The sequence below is a fragment of the Aulonocara sp. 'chitande type north' Nkhata Bay genome, linkage group LG6 (genome assembly GCF_057382095.1).
Source record: "Aulonocara sp. 'chitande type north' Nkhata Bay isolate Kocher_YH1m ecotype deep benthic linkage group LG6, A_spYH_male_GT1.1, whole genome shotgun sequence".
NCBI lineage: Eukaryota > Metazoa > Chordata > Actinopteri > Cichliformes > Cichlidae > Aulonocara > Aulonocara sp. 'chitande type north' Nkhata Bay.
This window is the reverse complement of record NC_141349.1, coordinates 27944390-27966094: the sequence shown is the minus strand read 5'-3', so window position 1 is coordinate 27966094 and position 21705 is coordinate 27944390. Positions and strand designations below refer to the sequence as shown.

General features: G+C 42.0%; 2 protein-coding genes across 3 annotated transcripts; both read left to right on the top strand.

The window, feature by feature from the left end:
- Positions 1-5959: 5959 nt before the first annotated feature.
- On the top strand, positions 5960-7446 carry LOC147327991 (sialidase-3-like). Its single transcript, XM_086297618.1, has 2 exons — positions 5960-6242; positions 6345-7446. The coding sequence occupies exons 1-2, from the start codon at positions 6015-6017 to the stop codon at positions 7269-7271; spliced, it is 1155 nt and encodes a 384-aa protein (XP_086153744.1). The 5' UTR covers positions 5960-6014; the 3' UTR covers positions 7272-7446.
- Positions 7447-17266: 9820 nt separating this feature from the next.
- On the top strand, positions 17267-19731 carry LOC147327990 (sialidase-3-like). 2 transcript variants are annotated; one of them, XM_086297617.1, is made up of 3 exons: positions 17267-17335; positions 18326-18414; positions 18517-19731. In XM_086297617.1, exons 2-3 carry the CDS (start codon positions 18370-18372, stop codon positions 19477-19479), a joined length of 1008 nt encoding a protein of 335 aa, XP_086153743.1. In that variant the 5' UTR covers positions 17267-17335; positions 18326-18369; the 3' UTR covers positions 19480-19731. The 2 variants fall into 2 exon arrangements, with proteins under 2 accessions (XP_086153743.1, XP_086153742.1); XM_086297616.1 differs by lacking the exon at positions 17267-17335 and having other exon boundaries at positions 18097-18414.
- Positions 19732-21705: the final 1974 nt, after the last annotated feature.

Genomic DNA, 21705 nt, shown 5'->3' with positions numbered 1-21705 from the left:
ATCATACTAGTACAAAACGGTTATAAATAAGGAATGTTGAGGGAGGGAGCCTCCACTGGGAAAATCAGCTATTTTGTTACTCAAGTACTTGGGAATGTAGCAAAAAAATATGTACAGTGGGGCAAAAAAGTATTTAGTCAGCCACCGATTGTGCAAGTTCCCCCACCTAAAATGATGACAGAGGTCAGTAATTTGCACCAGAGGTACACTTCAACTGTGAGAGACAGAATGTGAAAAAAAAATCCATGAACCCACATGGTAGGATTTGTAAAGAATTTATTCATAAATTAGGGTGGAAAATAAGTATTTGGTCAATAACAAAAATACAACTCAATACTTTGTAACATAACCTTTGTTGGCAATAACAGAGGTCAAACGTTTACTATAGGTCTTTACCAGGTTTGCACACACAGTAGCTGGTATTTTGGCCCATTCCTCCATGCAGATCTTCTCGAGAGCAGTGATGTTTTGGGGCTGTCGCCGAGCAACACGGACTTTCAACTCCCGCCACAGAGTTTCTATGGGGTTGAGGTCTGGAGACTGGCTAGGCCACTCCAGGACTTTCAAATGCTTCTTACGGAGCCACTCCTTTGTTGCCCGGGCGGTGTGTTTTGGATCATTGTCATGTTGGAAGACCCAGCCTCGTTTCATCTTCAAAGTTCTCACTGATGGAAGGAGGTTTTGGCTCAAAATCTCACGATACATGGCCCCATTCATCCTGTCCTTAACATGGATCAGTCGTCCTGTCCCCTTGGCAGAAAAACAGCCCCATAGCATGATGTTTCCACCCCCATGCTTCACAGTAGGTATGGTGTTCTTGGGATGCAACTCAGTATTCTTCTTCCTCCAAACACGACGAGTTGAGTTTATACCAAAAAGTTCTACTTTGGTTTCATCTGACCACATGACATTCTCCCAATCCTCTGCTGTATCATCCATGTGCTCTCTGGCAAACTTCAGACGGGCCTGGACATGCACTGGCTTCAGCAGCGGAACACGTCTGGCACTGTGGGATTTGATTCCCTGCCGTTGTAGTGTGTTACTGATGGTGACCTTTGTTACTTTGGTCCCAGCTCTCTGCAGGTCATTCACCAGGTCCCCCCGTGTGGTTCTGGGATCTTTGCTCACCGTTCTCATGATCATTTTGACCCCACGGGATGAGATCTTGCGTGGAGCCCCAGATCGAGGGAGATTATCAGTGGTCTTGTATGTCTTCCATTTTCTGATGATTGCTCCCACAGTTGATTTTTTCACACCAAGCTGCTTGCCTATTGTAGATTCACTCTTCCCAGTCTGGTGCAGGTCTACAATACTTTTCCTGGTGTCCTTCGAAAGCTCTTTGGTCTTGGCCATGGCGGAGTTTGGAGTCTGACTGTTTGAGGCTGTGGACAGGTGTCTTTTATACAGATGATGAGTTCAAACAGGTGCCATTCATACAGGTAACGAGTGGGGGACAGAAAAGCTTCTTACAGAAGACGTTACAGGTCTGTGAGAGCCAGAGATTTTCCTTGTTTGAGGTGACCAAATACTTATTTTCCACCCTAATTTACGAATAAATTCTTTACAAATCCTACCATGTGGATTCATGGATTTTTTTTCACATTCTGTCTCTAACAGTTGAAGTGTACCTCTGGTGCAAATTACTGACCTCTGTCATCATTTTAGGTGGGGGAACTTGCACAATCGGTGGCTGACTAAATACTTTTTTGCCCCACTGTAATTATACACACATCCCATTTAAAGGCAGACAGGGACTGACTGACCTACAGAGTCGCATTACAGCATTTCATATTCAGACTGCTCAGCATTTCTTATACTGCATTTACACTCAACAAAAATATAAACGCAACACCTTTGTTACTGCTCCCATTCCCCATGGGATGGACGTAGAGACCTAAAATTCATTCCAGATACACAATATAACCATCCCTCCCAAACAGTGGTCACAAATCAGTCCAATTGTGTGGTAGTGGGCACATCTGCTATATTGAGATAATCCATCCCACCTCACAGGTGTGCCACATCAGGATGCTGATCTGACATCATGAGTAGTGCACAGGTGTACCTCAGACTGCCCACAACAAAAGGCCACCCTGGAATGTGCAGTTTTTTGCGCTATTGGGGGTCTGGGGACCCAGAACTGGTCAGTATCTGGTGTGACCACCATTTGCCTCATGCAGTGCAACACATCGTCGCATGGAGTCTATCAGATTGTCAATTGTGGCCTGTGGAATGTTGGTCCACTCCACTTCAATGGCTGTGCGAGGTTGTTGGATATTCGTGGGAACTGGTACACGCTGTTGTATACGCCGGTCAAGCACATCCCGAACATGCTCAATGGGTGACATGTCCGGTGAGCATGCTGGCCATGCAAGAACTGGGACATTCTCAGCTGCCATCTGCCCTGAACAATGTGAACCATGATTCATCCGTGAAGCGCACACCTCTCCAACGTGCCAGACGCCATCGAATGTGAGCATTTGCCCACACAAGTCTGTCACGGCGACGAGCTGGAGTCAGGTCAAGACCCCGATGAGGACGACGGGCATGCAGTTGAGCGTCCCTGAGACGGTTTCTGACAGTTTGTGCAGAAATTGTTTGGTTGTGCAAACCAATTGTTCCAGCAGCTGTCTGGGTGGCTGGTCTCAGACGATCTTGGAGGTGAACCTGCTGGATGTGGAGGTCCTGGGCTGGTGTGGTTACACGAGGTCTGCGGTTGTGAGGCCGGTTGGATGTGCTGCCATATTCTCTGAAACGCCTGTGGAGACGGCTTATGGTTGAGAAATGAACATTCAATGCACGGGCGACAGATCTGGTTGACATTCCTGCTGTCAGCATGCCAATTGCACGCTCCCTCATTGCTTGTGGCATCTGTGGCATTTTGCTGTGAGACAAAACTGCACATTCCAGGGTGGCCTTTTGTTGTGGGCAGTCTGAGGTACACCTGTGCACTACTCATGATGTCAGATCAGCATCCTGATGTGGCACACCTGTGAGGTGGGATGGATTATCTCAATATAGCAGATGTGCCCACTACCACACATTTGGACTGATTTGTGACCACTGTTTGGGAGGGATGGTTATATTGTGTATCTGGAATGAATTTTAGGTCTCTACGTCCATCCCATGGGGAATGGGAGCAGTAACAAAGGTGTTGCGTTTATATTTTTGTTGAGTGTATAAGAAATGATTTTTTTATTTTTCTGTCTGACAGAAACTTCCAGTTCTGTTCTTGAAAACTATAAAAAATGTACAATATGGTGCTAATCTTTTTTTGCCTGTGTTTGTGCCAAAAACAAACAAAGCAATGGTCCTGGCTCAGCTTCGGCGCCTAATAAGCTCATCACTGGACCCACTTCAGTTTGCCTACCAGCCTGGCATTGGAGCGGATGATGCCGTCATTCACCTCCTACATCGTTCCCTCGCTCACCTGGAGACCGCTGGAAGCACTGTGAGAATCATGTTCTTTGATTTCTCCAGTGCCTTCAACACCATTCTTCCCTCGGTTCTAAAGGACAAGCTGGTGAACTCTGGAGTGGACCATCACCTCACTACCTGGATCCTGGACTACCTCACCGACCGACCACAGTATGTGAGGACTCAGGGCTGTGTGTCGGACAGGGTCGTCTGCAGTACGGGGGCCCCACAGGGAACGGTTCTGGCTCCGTTCCTCTTCACCATCTACACTGCAGACTTCTCCCACAATTCCACCCAGTGCTTCCTGCAGAAGTTCTCTGATGACTCTGCAATAGTCGGCCTCATCACTGATGGGGACGACAAGGAGTACAGAGGTCTGACCCAAGACTTTGTGGACTGGTGCCAGCTGAACTACCTCCAGATCAACGCCAGTAAAACCAAGGAACTGGTGGTAGACTTCCGCAGGCACAAGCATTCTCCACTGCAACCACTGAACATCCAAGGTATGGACATTGAGGCTGTGGACAGCTACAGGTACCTTGGTGTTCATCTGAACAATAGACTGGACTGGACTCATAACTCAGACGCCCTCTACAGGAAAGGGCAGAGCAGGCTGTACCTGCTGCGGAGACTCAGGTCGTTTGGAGTGGAGGGCCCACTCCTGAAGACCTTCTATGACTCTGTTGTGGCTTCTGCTATCTTTTATGGCGTGGTCTGCTGGGGCGGCAGCATCTCTGCTGGGGACAGGAAGAGACTGAACAGGGTGATCCGAAGGGCCAGCTCTGTTCTAGGATGCCCTCTGGACCCAGTGGAGGTGGTGAGTGACAGGAGAACGGCGGCTAAGCTGTCATCCCTGATGGACAACATCTCCCACCCCATGCAGCAGACTGTGACAGCACTGAGCAGCTCCTTCAGTGGGAGACTGCGGCACCCACGGTGTGGGACGGAGAGATTTCGCAGGTCTTTCCTCCCCACTGCTGTCAGACTCCATAATAAAGACTTTAACTGATCAAGCACACACATCCATACATATGCAATAATACTAAGTGCAATAATCCTTTCTGTCATCGTTGTATTTTTACTCAGTTGTATATAGTATTTGTATTTGTATTCTATTTTTATCTTATTGTATATTTATTTTATTTTATTCTACTGTATATAGTATTTTATTCTATTCTGTACAGTTGTGTACTGTATTTATTCTTATTGTATTCTAATTTTTGCCTCATAACTTTTGCACTGTCCACTTCCTGCTGTGACAAAACAAATTTCCCACGTGTGGGACTAATAAAGGTTATCTTATCTTATCTTAAAAAAACAACCAAACTTGGATTCAGAGATGTTTAGTCTGAACTTACTTTTGGGATATTTCTCCTGCATGGTGATTTAATTTCTGTTTCTCAGGAACAGGGAATGGTAAATGGACCTTTTCTTATTTAGCACTTTTCTACTCTGTCTGAGCACGCTTAACACAACCTGCCTCATTCACCCATTCACTGAAGCACATTTTGCTATGCTTTTTCTATGTAAGTGCATTACTAGAGCCACCCCTATAACAGGGGGGAAGGTTAGTTTACTGAGAAGGAAATGACTTTATCAGAAATGAACAATGATGTCTGGCTTCCAATGAAACCTGAAGACCAGCCAAGAGTCACATTCTCTAGCTCTCACTGTCATTAATCCCCCCCAGTTACCCATTGTGAGAATACAGGATCACATCCATGAAAAACAACTTTAAATGCCTCCTTCTCCAGAACACATCTGCAGAATCCCTGATAAGGAAAGAGACTCCATCTTCAAGCTCCCTTAAATGCAAAGTGTGCACAGCTCTAATTTATTTATTTATTCTATTGGTATTATATTTTATAGGTGATTTATTTTTGGGGGTAAAAGACACCAAAGAGGTATTCACTTAAAGCAGTAAGTGTTGCTTTGTATGTAAAAATCTTTATTTGCTTGTTGCATGAAAAATGAATAAGAAAACTGAGAAGCTTGTAGGATTAACACTTTAAAAAATACTTTAATAAATTGAAGGAAACAGAAAACAGTTTCTCCTGTTTTCAGTGAGTATTAAACATGGATGCTCAATTTAAATAAAAGTTTTAATCTAGTTATTCACTCCTTGAAGAAAACATACCTAATGTTGCAAATATCATATTAATGGTTGTGAATGCATTTGATTTTGTTGCAGAAAATAATAAAAATAGTTAACATATGCTGTTTTATTGTAAAACTATCTGTTCTTTTGCTCATTTATTTCCCACCAACTCCAAACTGTGAGTTCAACATCCACAATGAATATTTTAATAAACAAATAACTGTAGTGAATTTAAGGTTAAAACAATATAAAACAAGCAAAAGGTTTAAACGTGCTTTGCATAACACATTAAAGTAGATCACAGATAATAATATTATTGATATTATTTGTTGTTACAGTAACAACAACAACCTGGACACTGCAAATAAAATAAAACTGTGAATAATCTAAAAGCCAGCCTATAAAAGTCAAAGCAACATCAAATTCTAGGACCGCAGAGATAAACCCAGCAAGGCTTCTTTATAATTTAATATCCATTTTATACACAAGGAAAGCAAACATGGGCTGTGGATGTTCAACAACAGCTCAGCTGCAGAAACAACCTGTCTTTGAATCTAAGGAAGCTGCTCAATGTGTTTACAGGATCCCTGCTCTTCTGTATGAGGAAAAAAGTAAAACTTTACTTGCCTTTGCAGAGCAGAGGAAGACTTCAGATGATGCCAGCGGAGAAAAGCTGGTTATGAGAACAGGAAAGATCAAGCAGAAATGCTGTCAGAGGACGACTGAGGTAATAGTGATAATCAGCCATTTCAGTTCTAAATTACTTGTTAATTACAGTCCTGTTTTGAACTGTTCTGTTTTATTTACTCCTGAACAATCTCTCTTTTAGTGGTTAGAACTCAAAGAGGTGGAAAAGGCACTTATTGATGGACACCGTCCAATGAACCCCTGCCCGGTGTATGACAAGGTCAACAACAAACTTTTCCTGTTTTTCATCTGTGTTGAAGACGGCATCACTGAGCTTCACCAAATAAAAAAATGTGACAACCGGACCCGTCTCTGCTTCATCACAAGTGAGGATCTCGGAGAAACCTGGAGCGACGTGACCAATTTGACGGACGAACTAAGTGAAATAAAAAACTGGGCCACATTTGCTGTTGGGCCAGGCCATGGTATTCAAACAGAGAGTGGTAGACTGATTATCCCAGTTTATGCTTATACTGCGATCAAACCAAGTAAACCATATGCAATCTCACTGTATAGTGATAGTCATGGTGAAAACTGGAAATTTGGGGATTTCATACGGAAATTTAATGAGGAATCAGTGGTATCAGTTGAGTGTGAAATGGCTGAACTTTCCAAAGACCACATCTACTGCAACGCCCGTAATGTGGGTGGCCATCGAGTGGAAGCAGTCAGTGATGATAATGGACATAGCTTTACCATTCCTCAACCTGAAAACAAGCTTATGGAAACAGGTTCAGGCTGTCACGGAAGCGTGATCTCCTTCCCAGCTCAACAAGAAAGTGAAAACACAGAAAGTGACCCAAGCCAGAACCTTGAAAAGTGGCTGCTGTTCACGCACCCAACCAGTCCGAAACACAGGGTCAAGTTAGGTGTGTATCTGAACAAATCCCCACGTGATCCAAAGGCATGGAGCGAACCCTGCATCATTAATGATGGACCCAGTGGTTACTCAGACCTGGCTTACATTGATGATGGCTGCTTTGCATGTCTGTTTGAGTGTGGGCAGCAGGAAATACATGAGCAGATAGCCTCTGTTGTCTTTAGCTATAAGGACATCACCAAGAAATAAACTGAAGAAAAGAAAAGAAAAATATAAAAAGAATAATTTTTATTCAGGTGTGTAGATGAAAAGATTCATATGTATATGTGCACGACTTAAAGCAGTAAGTGTTGCTTTGTATGTAAAAATCTTTATTTGCTTGTTGCATGAAAAATGAATAAGAAAACTGAGAAGCTTGTAGGATTAACACTTTAAAAAATACTTTACAGTTTCTCCTGTTTTCAGTGAGTATTAAACATGGATGCTCAGTTTAAATAAAAGTTTCAATCTAGTTATTCACTCCTTGAAGAAAACATACCTAATGTTGCAAATATCATATTAATGGTTGTGAATGCATTTGATTTTATTGCAGAAAATAATAAAAATAGTTAACATATGCTGTTTTATTGTAAAACTATCTGTTCTTTTGCTCATTTATTTCCCACCAACTCCAAACTGTGAGTTCAACATCCACAATGAATATTTTAATAAACAAATAACTGTAGTGAATTTAAGGTTAAAACAATATAAAACAAGCAAAAGGTTTAAACGTGCTTTGCATAACACATTAAAGTAGATCACAGATAATAATATTATTGATATTATTTGTTGTTACAGTAACAACAACAACCTGGACACTGCAAATAAAATAAAACTGTGAATAATGAAAAAAAAATATAGGAGTCAATAAAGAAATTTATAAAAGAAAATCAGGGTTCACAGGATTCCCGCTCTAATCTGTGAAAAAGTCGGAGAGACTCCTGTAGCCTTTGCAGAGCCGAGCAGTAAACCCGATCATGGAGTACAGACCTGCAGGTTACGAAAGAGGGATTATGAAGGAGCGTCCACCGGGAGAATCAGATATTTTGTTACTGAAGTACTTAGGAATGTAGCTCACAGTCTTGCTTTTAAAAATCAAAGCTGTTTTATAACATGACCATAAATGCAAATTTTATATGCAAAAGTCTGAAATTGCTTGACATATGAGAAATGAACAGTGGAGAAGAAGAGAACCGGCTCATGAAAGATACTGCCGTATCTGTAAAACAAAGTGGAGCCACTACATGGTATGATCATATATGACTGAGTAATAGTAGCATTGTTTAATAATGTAACTGCTTATAGAAGTAGCAGGGTAAATTCTCAAATTTCCAGTGATATACCCTCTGCTTAGATTCAGTTAATGCTGGAAAACTGATTGGCAGGTGCTTCAGAGTGCTACTGTGCAGTTATATAGTTTTTCCCATTATCTCTGAACCTCTGAAAATGGAGGACTGCTTAGAAAAGGGTCAGAAGATTGCTGCTACGAGAGAGAAACTCGTACAATTTTCGCAGTGCAAAGGAGTAATCCAGATCATACTAGTACAAAACGGTTATAAATAAGGAATGTTGAGGGAGGGAGCCTCCACTGGGAAAATCAGCTATTTTGTTACTCAAGTACTTGGGAATGTAGCAAAAAATATGTACAGTGGGGCAAAAAAGTATTTAGTCAGCCACCGATTGTGCAAGTTCCCCCACCTAAAATGATGACAGAGGTCAGTAATTTGCACCAGAGGTACACTTCAACTGTGAGAGACAGAATGTGAAAAAAAAAATCCATGAATCCACATGGTAGGATTTGTAAAGAATTTATTCGTAAATCAGGGTGGAAAATAAGTATTTGGTCAATAACAAAAATACAACTCAATACTTTGTAACATAACCTTTGTTGGCAATAACAGAGGTCAAACGTTTACTATAGGTCTTTACCAGGTTTGCACACACAGTAGCTGGTATTTTGGCCCATTCCTCCATGCAGATCTTCTCGAGAGCAGTGATGTTTTGGGGCTGTCGCCGAGCAACACGGACTTTCAACTCCCGCCACAGATTTTCTATGGGGTTGAGGTCTGGAGACTGGCTAGGCCACTCCAGGACTTTCAAATGCTTCTTACGGAGCCACTCCTTTTGTTGCCCGGGCGGTGTGTTTTGGATCATTGTCATGTTGGAAGACCCAGCCTCGTTTCATCTTCAAAGTTCTCACTGATGGAAGGAGGTTTTGGCTCAAAATCTCACGATACATGGCCCCATTCATCCTGTCCTTAACATGGATCAGTCGTCCTGTCCCCTTGGCAGAAAAACAGCCCCATAGCATGATGTTTCCACCCCCATGCTTCACAGTAGGTATGGTGTTCTTGGGATGCAACTCAGTATTCTTCTTCCTCCAAACACGACGAGTTGAGTTTATACCAAAAAGTTCTACTTTGGTTTCATCTGACCACATGACATTCTCCCAATCCTCTGCTGTATCATCCATGTGCTCTCTGGCAAACTTCAGACGGGCCTGGACATGCACTGGCTTCAGCAGCGGAACACGTCTGGCACTGTGGGATTTGATTCCCTGCCGTTGTAGTGTGTTACTGATGGTGAGCTTTGTTACTTTGGTCCCAGCTCTCTGCAGGTCATTCACCAGGTCCCCCCGTGTGGTTCTGGGATCTTTGCTCACCGTTCTCATGATCATTTTGACCCCACGGGATGAGATCTTGCGTGGAGCCCCAGATCGAGGGAGATTATCAGTGGTCTTGTATGTCTTCCATTTTCTGATGATTGCTCCCACAGTTGATTTTTTCACACCAAGCTGCTTGCCTATTGTAGATTCACTCTTCCCAGTCTGGTGCAGGTCTACAATACTTTTCCTGGTGTCCTTCGAAAGCTCTTTGGTCTTGGCTATGGCGGAGTTTGGAGTCTGACTGTTTGAGGCTGTGGACAGGTGTCTTTTATACAGATGATGAGTTCAAACAGGTGCCATTCATACAGGTAACAAGTGGGGGACAGAAAAGCTTCTTACAGAAGACGTTACAGGTCTGTGAGAGCCAGAGATTTTCCTTGTTTGAGGTGACCAAATACTTATTTTCCACCCTAATTTAGGAATAAATTCTTTACAAATCCTACCATGTGAATTCATGGATTTTTTTTTCACATTCTGTCTCTCACAGTTGAAGTGTACCTCTGGTGCAAATTACTGACCTCTGTCATCATTTTAAGTGGGGGAACTTGCACAATCGGTGGCTGACTAAATACTTTTTTGCCCCACTGTAATTATACACACATCCTAATCAGCTGACTTGTATTGTTGACTCATGACAAATGATAAATTTATGAGTGTGATCCATTGTGATCATATCTTAGATTACCATGACCTGGATGACTGAGAACCACACAGATGCTTGGCAATGATGATTTCCAGTTGAAAAACTGGGAAGGTGTAGTGGAGAGAATTAGTGCCTGACTGTCTTGATGGACATGAATCCAGCCACAGCTCTGCTATAGGAGGAGATACCTGGTTGAGAATAATCTGGTTACCTCGATGCTCTGGCATCATTTTCTGGTTGTTGAGTCTCCACATCCACTGGTGCAGGAAATACAGAAGAAACTGGTTAATTTTTTGGGTGGAGGATACCATCGGCTCAAATTTAAGACTGTTTAAAGGCAGACAGGGACTGACTGACCTACAGAGTCGCATTACAGCATTTCATATTCAGACTGCTCAGCATTTCTTATACTGCATTTACACTCAACAAAAATATAAACGCAACACCTTTGTTACTGCTCCCATTCCCCATGGGATGGACGTAGAGACCTAAAATTCATTCCAGATACACAATATAACCATCCCTCCCAAACAGTGGTCACAAATCAGTCCAAATGTGTGGTAGTGGGCACATCTGCTATATTGAGATAATCCACCTCACAGGTGTGCCACATCAGGATGCTGATCTGACATCATGAGTAGTGCACAGGTGTACCTCAGACTGCCCACAACAAAAGGCCACCCTGGAATGTGCAGTTTTTTGCGCTATTGGGGGTCTGGGGACCCAGAACCGGTCAGTATCTGGTGTGACCACCATTTGCCTCATGCAGTGCAACACATCGTCGCATGGAGTCTATCAGATTGTCAATTGTGGCCTGTGGAATGTTGGTCCACTCCACTTCAATGGCTGTGCGAGGTTGTTGGATATTCGTGGGAACTGGTACACGCTGTTGTATACGCCGGTCAAGCACATCCCGAACATGCTCAATGGGTGACATGTCCGGTGAGCATGCTGGCCATGCAAGAACTGGGACATTCTCAGCTGCCATCTGCCCTGAACAATGTGAACCATGATTCATCCGTGAAGCGCACACCTCTCCAACGTGCCAGACGCCATCGAATGTGAGCATTTGCCCACACAAGTCTGTCACGGCGACGAGCTGGAGTCAGGTCAAGACCCCGATGAGGACGACGGGCATGCAGTTGAGCGTCCCTGAGACGGTTTCTGACAGTTTGTGCAGAAATTGTTTGGTTGTGCAAACCAATTGTTCCAGCAGCTGTCTGGGTGGCTGGTCTCAGACGATCTTGGAGGTGAACCTGCTGGATGTGGAGGTCCTGGGCTGGTGTGGTTACACGAGGTCTGCGGTTGTGAGGCCGGTTGGATGTGCTGCCATATTCTCTGAAACGCCTGTGGAGACGGCTTATGGTTGAGAAATGAACATTCAATGCACGGGCGACAGATCTGGTTGACATTCCTGCTGTCAGCATGCCAATTGCACGCTCCCTCATTGCTTGTGGCATCTGTGGCATTTTGCTGTGAGACAAAACTGCACATTCCAGGGTGGCCTTTTGTTGTGGGCAGTCTGAGGTACACCTGTGCACTACTCATGATGTCAGATCAGCATCCTGATGTGGCACACCTGTGAGGTGGGATGGATTATCTCAATATAGCAGATGTGCCCACTACCACACATTTGGACTGATTTGTGACCACTGTTTGGGAGGGATGGTTATATTGTGTATCTGGAATGAATTTTAGGTCTCTACGTCCATCCCATGGGGAATGGGAGCAGTAACAAAGGTGTTGCGTTTATATTTTTGTTGAGTGTATAAGAAATGATTTTTTTATTTTTCTGTCTGACAGAAACTTCCAGTTCTGTTCTTGAAAACTATAAAAAATGTACAATATGGTGCTAATCTTTTTTTGCCTGTGTTTGTGCCAAAAACAAACAAAGCAATGGTCCTGGCTCAGCTTCGGCGCCTAATAAGCTCATCACTGGACCCACTTCAGTTTGCCTACCAGCCTGGCATTGGAGCGGATGATGCCGTCATTCACCTCCTACATCGTTCCCTCGCTCACCTGGAGACCGCTGGAAGCACTGTGAGAATCATGTTCTTTGATTTCTCCAGTGCCTTCAACACCATTCTTCCCTCGGTTCTAAAGGACAAGCTGGTGAACTCTGGAGTGGACCATCACCTCACTACCTGGATCCTGGACTACCTCACCGACCGACCACAGTATGTGAGGACTCAGGGCTGTGTGTTGGACAGGGTCGTCTGCAGTACGGGGGCCCCACAGGGAACGGTTCTGGCTCCGTTCCTCTTCACCATCTACACTGCAGACTTCTCCCACAATTCCACCCAGTGCTTCCTGCAGAAGTTCTCTGATGACTCTGCAATAGTCGGCCTCATCACTGATGGGGACGACAAGGAGTACAGAGGTCTGACCCAAGACTTTGTGGACTGGTGCCAGCTGAACTACCTCCAGATCAACGCCAGTAAAACCAAGGAACTGGTGGTAGACTTCCGCAGGCACAAGCATTCTCCACTGCAACCACTGAACATCCAAGGTATGGACATTGAGGCTGTGGACAGCTACAGGTACCTTGGTGTTCATCTGAACAATAGACTGGACTGGACTCATAACTCAGACGCCCTCTACAGGAAAGGGCAGAGCAGGCTGTACCTGCTGCGGAGACTCAGGTCGTTTGGAGTGGAGGGCCCACTCCTGAAGACCTTCTATGACTCTGTTGTGGCTTCTGCTATCTTTTATGGTGTGGTCTGCTGGGGCGGCAGCATCTCTGCTGGGGACAGGAAGAGACTGAACAGGGTGATCCGAAGGGCCAGCTCTGTTCTAGGATGCCCTCTGGACCCAGTGGAGGTGGTGAGTGACAGGAGAACGGCGGCTAAGCTGTCATCCCTGTTGGACAACATCTCCCACCCCATGCAGCAGACTGTGACAGCACTGAGCAGCTCCTTCAGTGGGAGACTGCGGCACCCACGGTGTGGGACGGAGAGATTTCGCAGGTCTTTCCTCCCCACTGCTGTCAGACTCCATAATAAAGACTTTAACTGATCAAGCACACACATCCATACATATGCAATAATACTAAGTGCAATAATCCTTTCTGTCATCGTTGTATTTTTACTCAGTTGTATATAGTATTTGTATTTGTATTCTATTTTTATCTTATTGTATATTTATTTTATTTTATTCTACTGTATATAGTATTTTATTCTATTCTGTACAGTTGTGTACTGTATTTATTCTTATTGTATTCTAATTTTTGCCTCATAACTTTTGCACTGTCCACTTCCTGCTGTGACAAAACAAATTTCCCACGTGTGGGACTAATAAAGGTTATCTTATCTTATCTTAAAAAAACAACCAAACTTGGATTCAGAGATGTTTAGTCTGAACTTACTTTTGGGATATTTCTCCTGCATGGTGATTTAATTTCTGTTTCTCAGGAACAGGGAATGGTAAATGGACCTTTTCTTATTTAGCACTTTTCTACTCTGTCTGAGCACGCTTAACACAACCTGCCTCATTCACCCATTCACTGAAGCACATTTTGCTATGCTTTTTCTATGTAAGTGCATTACTAGAGCCACCCCTATAACAGGGGGGAAGGTTAGTTTACTGAGAAGGAAATGACTTTATCAGAAATGAACAATGATGTCTGGCTTCCAATGAAACCTGAAGACCAGCCAAGAGTCACATTCTCTAGCTCTCACTGTCATTAATCCCGCCCAGTTACCCATTGTGAGAATACAGGATCACATCCATGAAAAACAACTTTAAATGCCTCCTTCTCCAGAACACATCTGCAGAATCCCTGATAAGGAAAGAGACTCCATCTTCAAGCTCCCTTAAATGCAAAGTGTGCACAGCTCTAATTTATTTATTTATTCTATTGGTATTATATTTTATAGGTGATTTATTTTTGGGGGTAAAAGACACCAAAGAGGTATTCACTTAAAGCAGTAAGTGTTGCTTTGTATGTAAAAATCTTTATTTGCTTGTTGCATGAAAAATGAATAAGAAAACTGAGAAGCTTGTAGGATTAACACTTTAAAAAATACTTTAATAAATTGAAGGAAACAGAAAACAGTTTCTCCTGTTTTCAGTGAGTATTAAACATGGATGCTCAATTTAAATAAAAGTTTCAATCTAGTTATTCACTCCTTGAAGAAAACATACCTAATGTTGCAAATATCATATTAATGGTTGTGAATGCATTTGATTTTGTTGCAGAAAATAATAAAAATAGTTAACATATGCTGTTTTATTGTAAAACTATCTGTTCTTTTGCTCATTTATTTCCCACCAACTCCAAACTGTGAGTTCAACATCCACAATGAATATTTTAATAAACAAATAACTGTAGTGAATTTAAGGTTAAAACAATATAAAACAAGCAAAAGGTTTAAACGTGCTTTGCATAACACATTAAAGTAGATCACAGATAATAATATTATTGATATTATTTGTTGTTACAGTAACAACAACAACCTGGACACTGCAAATAAAATAAAACTGTGAATAATGAAAAAAAATATAGGAGTCAATAAAGAAATTTATAAAAGAAAATCAGGGTTCACAGGATTCCCGCTCTAATCTGTGAAAAAGTCGGAGAGACTCCTGTAGCCTTTGCAGAGCCGAGCAGTAAACCCGATCATGGAGTACAGACCTGCAGGTTACAAAAGAGGGATTATGAAGGAGCGTCCACCGGGAGAATCAGATATTTTGTTACTGAAGTACTTAGGAATGTAGCTCACAGTCTTGCTTTTAAAAATCAAAGCTGTTTTATAACATGACCATAAATGCAAATTTTATATGCAAAAGTCTGAAATTGCTTGACATATGAGAAATGAACAGTGGAGAAGAAGAGAACCGGCTCATGAAAGATACTGCCGTATCTGTAAAACAAAGTGGAGCCACTACATGGTATGATCATATATGACTGAGTAATAGTAGCATTGTTTAATAATGTAACTGCTTATAGAAGTAGCAGGGTAAATTCTCAAATTTCCAGTGATATACCCTCTGCTTAGATTCAGTTAATGCTGGAAAACTGATTGGCAGGTGCTTCAGAGTGCTACTGTGCAGTTATATAGTTTTTCCCATTATCTCTTGTTAAGATTCAAGAATTGAGAAAGGGTACAAGAGGTGATCGAAAAATAACCACACTGGTCCGGCCGGGTGAAGTCAAACGAAGATTTTAATTCACACGTGGGAAGATCACTGAAAACAGCAATTGATCTTCGACTTACTAAGGCACAAACAATTATTTTATAACATCAGGGTTTGTTTACGGACGCCCCTTCATGCGTCACCGGTACATTTTATACATAGATCAGATCAACATCATCATGACTTTTTACACAGAACATCATCGTCTATTTTCATGGCTGACACTTCCTGTGTACCTTTCAGTTCTTATCCTATTCCTCTTTCTTGCCGAGACACCAAGAAACGGTTCCTCTTTTACCAAGACAATTTTGCAGTTACAGCCAAACATAACTAACCTCTCCTCTAAATAAATCTAATTTAAAGTGTGTGTGTGTGTGTTGACCTCACATGCTCTTTGTGTCACCTCTTCACCTACTGTCTGTGTCTCGTCCTCAAATGCTCTTTCTCAATTCACCTGTTGCACTTCTGACCTTTTACCAGACCAGAAGCTCACTGAGACTATGTGTATGTCTTCTACTAAATAAATGTTTTAACCAAGAACCTCTACTAAAACCTTAATATAAGAATATGAACATATAAAAGATAATAAAATAAACTGATATAAGTGTTTTGTAAGCATGTATTGCAATTCCTTCTATGTTCTAGTTTTCCCTCAGCATGTATCACCTGAACAGTCACGTCAGTGAGGCTTACGACCTTTAAAGAACCTGAACATCAACTCAAATAAGCACAGATATGCAATATGTATAAAATAATTATAACTGCCCCTGAAATACAAAGTTAACATCATCATAAACATCTTAAGGCCATCTTAAAGCTATCTGTTACATTGTTAAAGCAATGATCATACTGCAGATTATATTATGCTGGTAAAATACTTTTCTGTTCATCCCTACACTCTGAACCTCTGAAAATGGAGGACTGCTTAGAAAAGGGTCAGAAGATTACTGCTACGAGAGATAAACTCGTACAATTTTCGCAGTGCAAAGGAGTAATCCAGATCATACTAGTACAAAACGGTTATAAATAAGGAATGTTGAGGGAGGGAGCCTCCACTGGGAAAATCAGCTATTTTGTTACTCAAGTACTTGGGAATGTAGCAAAAAATATGTAATTATACACACATCCTAATCAACTGACTTGTATTGTTGACTCATGACAAATGATAAATTTAGATTAGATTACCATGACCTGGATGACTGAGAACCACACAGATGCTTGGCAATGATGATTTCCAGTTGAAAAACTGGGAAGGTGTAGTGGAGAGAATTAGTGCCTGACTGTCTTGATGGACATGAATCCAGCCACAGCTCTGCTGCTATAGGAGGAGATACCTGGTTGAGAATAATCTGGTTACCTCGATGCTCTGGCATCATTTTCTGGTTGTTGAGTCTCCACATCCACTGGTGCAGGAAATACAGAAGAGACTGGTTAATTTTTTGGGTGCAGGATACCATCGGCTCAAATTTAAGACTGTTTAAAGGCAGACAGGGACTGACTGACCTACAGAGTCGCATTACAGCATTTCATATTCAGACTGCTTCCAATGAAACCTGAAGACCAGCCAAGAGTCACATCCTCTAGCTCTCACTGTCATTAATCCCGCCCAGTTACCCATTGTGGGGGCGACCGTGGCTCAGGGGGTTGGGAAGCGTATCTGTAACTGGAAAGTCGCCGGTTCGATCCCCGGGCTCTCTGTCCTGGTCGTTGTGTCCTTGGGCAAGACACTTTACCCTACCGCCAGAGGGGCCGATGGCGCGATATGGCAGCCTCGCTTCTGTCAGTCTGCCCCAGGGCAGCTGTGGCTACAACCGTAGCTCGCCTCCACCAGTGAGTGAATGTGAGAGTGAATGAATAGTGGCATTGTAAAGCGCTTTGGGTGCCTTGAAAAGCGCTATATAAATCCAATCCATTATTATTGTGAGAATACAGGATCACATCCATGAAAAACAACTGTAAACGCCTCCTTCTCCAGAACACATCTGCAGAATCCCTGATAAGGAAAGAGACTCCATCTTCAAGCTCCCTTAAATCCAAAGTGTGGACAGCTCTAATTTATTTATTTATTCTATTGGTATTATATTTTATAGGTGATTTATTTTTTGGGTTAAAAGACACCAAAGAGGTACTGCTTTAGTATTTAAATATTTACTACTTTGGTATCATAACTTAAGTAACTGAGGACTTTTCTGAGTTAGTGCACTTAGTGGTCTCTTCTCATTGGATTCCAGCTCAGTCTGAAGTCTGACCATCATTTTGACCTTCTATTAAATCTTCTATGCTTGATTTCTCTTTTCTATTCATCAAGACTTCAAAAACCATATAATATCAGGATTACTTTTTAATGTTTTGTGTTTGTGTTATGATGTTTTTTACTTCCTAAATCATGATTTTTATTGTAAATTTTCTGTGATATATGTTCTTCTTCTCCCATGCATGATGAAAGACGGATTTTGCCTATTTATTTTGTTAAGGGAACGGGGGTTGGAGCTCAGGGAAATGTGAATCATTTCCTCAGAAATGACCATCGGTCTGTGATAAAAACAAAGATCCCTCCCTCATCCACACTCTCTAACAGCCAGCCTATAAAAGTCAAAGCAACATCAAATTCTAGGACCGCAGAGATAAACCCAGCAAGGCTTCTTTATAATTTAATATCCATTTTATACACAAGGACAGCAAACATGGGCTGTGGATGTTCAACAACAGCTCAGCTGCAGAAACAACCTGTCTTTGAATCTAAGGAAGCTGCTCAATGTGTTTACAGGATCCCTGCTCTTCTGTATGAGAAAGAAAGTAAAACTTTACTTGCCTTTGCAGAGCAGAGGAAGACTTCAGATGATGCCAGCGGAGAAAAGCTGGTTATGAGAACAGGAAAGATCAAGGAGGATTCTGAGAAGACGGTTGAGGTAATAGTGATAATCAGCCATTTCAGTTCTAAATTACTTGTTAGTTACGCTCCTGTTCTGAACTGTTCTGCTTTATTTACTCCTGAACAATCTCTCTTTTAGTGGTCAGAGCTCAAACAGCTGGAAAAGGCACTTATTAAAGGATACCGTCCAATGAACCCCTGCCCGGTGTATGACAAGGTCAACAACAAACTTTTCCTGTTTTTCATCTGTGTTGAAGACGGCATCACTGAGCATGACCAAATAGAATACTATGACAACAGGACCCGTCTCTGCTACATCACAAGTGAGGATCTCGGAGAAACCTGGAGCGATGTGACCGATTTGACGGACAAACTGAGTGAAATAAAAAACTGGTCCACATTTGCTGTTGGGCCAGGCCATGGTATTCAAACAGAGAGTGGTAGACTGATTATCCCAGTTTATGCTTATTGCAGAAGTACTTGCCTCATGAATTGCTGTTGTAAACCAGTTGCATGTTCGTTCAGTTGCTGTTGTAAATCATATGCACTCTCACTGTATAGTGATGATCCTGATAAAAGTTGGAAATTTGGTCAAACGTTGCAATCAGAATCAGGCGAATGTCAAATGGCAGAGGTCTATGAAGACACCCGCTCCAGTTTCATTTATTGCAATGCTCGAAGTTTTTGCTCCTCTCGAGTGGAAGCTGTCAGTGTGAATAAAGGTTTTACCTTCAGAAAATTCAGATGCACTAAGCTTACAGAAACAAAGTGCTCAGGATGTCAGGGAAGTGTGGTCTCCTTTCCAGCTCAAGAACAAAGTGGAACTGCACAAAGTGAAACAAACCAAAACAAGTGGCTGCTGTTCACACACCCAACCAATAAATCGCGCAGGATTGATCTTGGTGTGTATCTGAACAAATCCCCACGTGACCCAAAGGCATGGAGCGAACCCTGCATCATTAATGAGGGAGCCAGTGGTTACTCAGACCTGGCTTACATTGATGATGGCTGGTTTGCATGTCTGTTTGAGTGTGGGCAGCAGGAAATACATGAGCAGATAGCCTCTGTTGTCTTTAGCTATAAAGACATCACCAAGAAATAAACTGAAGAAAAGAAAAGAAAAATATAAAAAGAATAATTTTTATTCAGGTGTGTAGATGAAAAGATTCATATGTATATGTGCACGACTTAAAGCGCTAAGTGTTGCTTTGTATGTAAAAATCTTTATTTGCTTGTTGCATGAAAAATGAATAAGAAAACTGAGAAGCTTGTAGGATTAACACTTTAAAAAATACTTTAATAAATTGAAGGAAACAAAACAGTTTCTCCTGTTTTCAGTGAGTATTAAACATGGATGCTCAGTTTAAACAAAAGTTTTATTCACTCCTTGAAGAAAACATACCTAATGTTGCAAATATCATATTACAGTTTTTGCCCGTTGCTTGAACACATTTTGCAAAACTTCGCTCATTGTGCCAAAACTCTAAACACAAGTGAACATGACACAACACTGGGAAATATACCATTCACATTTGTGCCAAATTGAAACTACTCTCAAAACCTAAACTCTGCTGTCAAAACCTAACATTTCTTTGTCAAAATGTAACTGTTGACAAAATGACACATACTTGCATCATATGCAAACACTTACAGATCAGGGGGAACACACTAGTCTACTTTATATAAAACACTGCAGTCTTTGATTTTCATCGTTTATTCAGAAGGCATATTTTCAGGAGACACATTTTCAAACAACCAAAAAAAAGCAAACAGGCCTACTCAATATTGTACATTGCAGCACCATGAATTCAGATAAAGCAAAAAAACAAAACCATAATACAGTAATAGCAAAAACACTATACTGTAAACACAAAAAAATCATGACAATTGTGCATACGTGGGCTCATGGATCCCGCCGTCTGTTGGGGTCTAGCCACAGGACATGCGTCTGATGGTGGTGATGCTCACATGGTTTATGCTGTTGAACACTTGCCTGTCTGCAAGTTTGTTTGTTTGTTTCTTTTTTTACAGCTGCTAGGACACATTTCACAATACTTAGGTCACTTTTGCAAAACTCTTCACACAATCCTCCTAACTGACCGTCAGCTTGGCAAAGCAGTTCATTTCACATTCAAAATGCACTACAACTACCAAAACACTTTATCCAGGTCTCAAATAAACTCATTCTTCCAGAACACTAGCAAAGGTTGACAGCCGACAAACACACTTTGTCACCCACAAAACAATGACCTAAAAAACACTAACAACATGTAGCATTACAGTGTTTTCTTGTGTAAAACAAGGACACATCTCTGTTTATAATTTCAATGTATGTCACTGGAATGAATCAGACATCATGCAGAATTCGTTAATATTTGTTTATGTATTTTTATTTTTTTGCACCAAGTAATCCCAAAATACAAGAATTTGTATACACACCATCCACTGATGCACATACAATAGTAATGCTAATCTACTCTGTCTTCTCCATTTGGCCACAGGTTCTCATCCACATCACATCTTGTGTCATCTAGAGCAATACACCTAGGCATCCCTGGCAATCTTCTGCTGATATGTCCAGGCATCCAGCATTCATTGCATCCAGGAGGGACATTTGATCATGTGGATGATGGTCGTAAACCTTCCACCGCCATGAGGAAAAGAATTCCTCTATGGGGTTGAGGAATGAGAGTAAGGTGGGAGGAAAAGAGACTCCATTCTGGGATGGGCTGCAAACCACTCTGACTGCACGGGAGTGATGAAATGCCACATTGTCCCATACAATCATAAATGTTGGCTGATTCCTTCTCTCCGCATCCCTTTCCTCACCTAGCACAACCCTTCCATAGAGATCATGCAGGAACGCAAGGAGCCGTTCAGTGTTGTATGGCCCAATCAGTGGTCTGTGTAGCAGCAGTCCATCAGTGGATATTGCTGCGCACATTGTGATGTTGGCACCCCTCTGGCCCGAGACATTCACTGTGGCTCTCTTCCCAATCACATTCCTCCCTCGTCGCCGTGCTTTGGCCAAGTTGAAACCTGCCTCATCCACAAAGATGAAAATGTGGTGTGTTTGCCTGCCTTCAATCTCCATGACTCTCTAACATAAATCCACATGGCAACATAAGCTGTTACAGTAGTAAATTTGTATAATTGTCTTTGTGTGTTTGGTTTTGTTCAAAAACAGATCTGTATTTTATTCTGATCTTACTTGGACATACTGGTTCCTGAGTTGCTTGACATGTTCAGAGTTCCTCTCAAAAGGCACAGTGTACAACTGTTTCATCCTGACCTGATGTTTTTTCAGGACTCTAGAAATTGTTGTTAC

What these genes read in the sequence shown, in the direction of transcription:
- LOC147327991 (XM_086297618.1), top strand. Translation starts at nt 6,015, where the DNA reads ATGGGCTGTGGATGTTCAACAACAGCTCAGCTGCAGAAACAACCTGTC. An exon ending in GCTGTCAGAGGACGACTGAG is followed by an intron (nt 6,243 to 6,344) that starts GTAATAGTGATA and finishes TCTCTCTTTTAG; the next exon opens with TGGTTAGAACTCAAAGAGGT.
- LOC147327990 (XM_086297616.1), top strand. Translation starts at nt 18,190, where the DNA reads ATGGGCTGTGGATGTTCAACAACAGCTCAGCTGCAGAAACAACCTGTC. An exon ending in ATTCTGAGAAGACGGTTGAG is followed by an intron (nt 18,415 to 18,516) that starts GTAATAGTGATA and finishes TCTCTCTTTTAG; the next exon opens with TGGTCAGAGCTCAAACAGCT.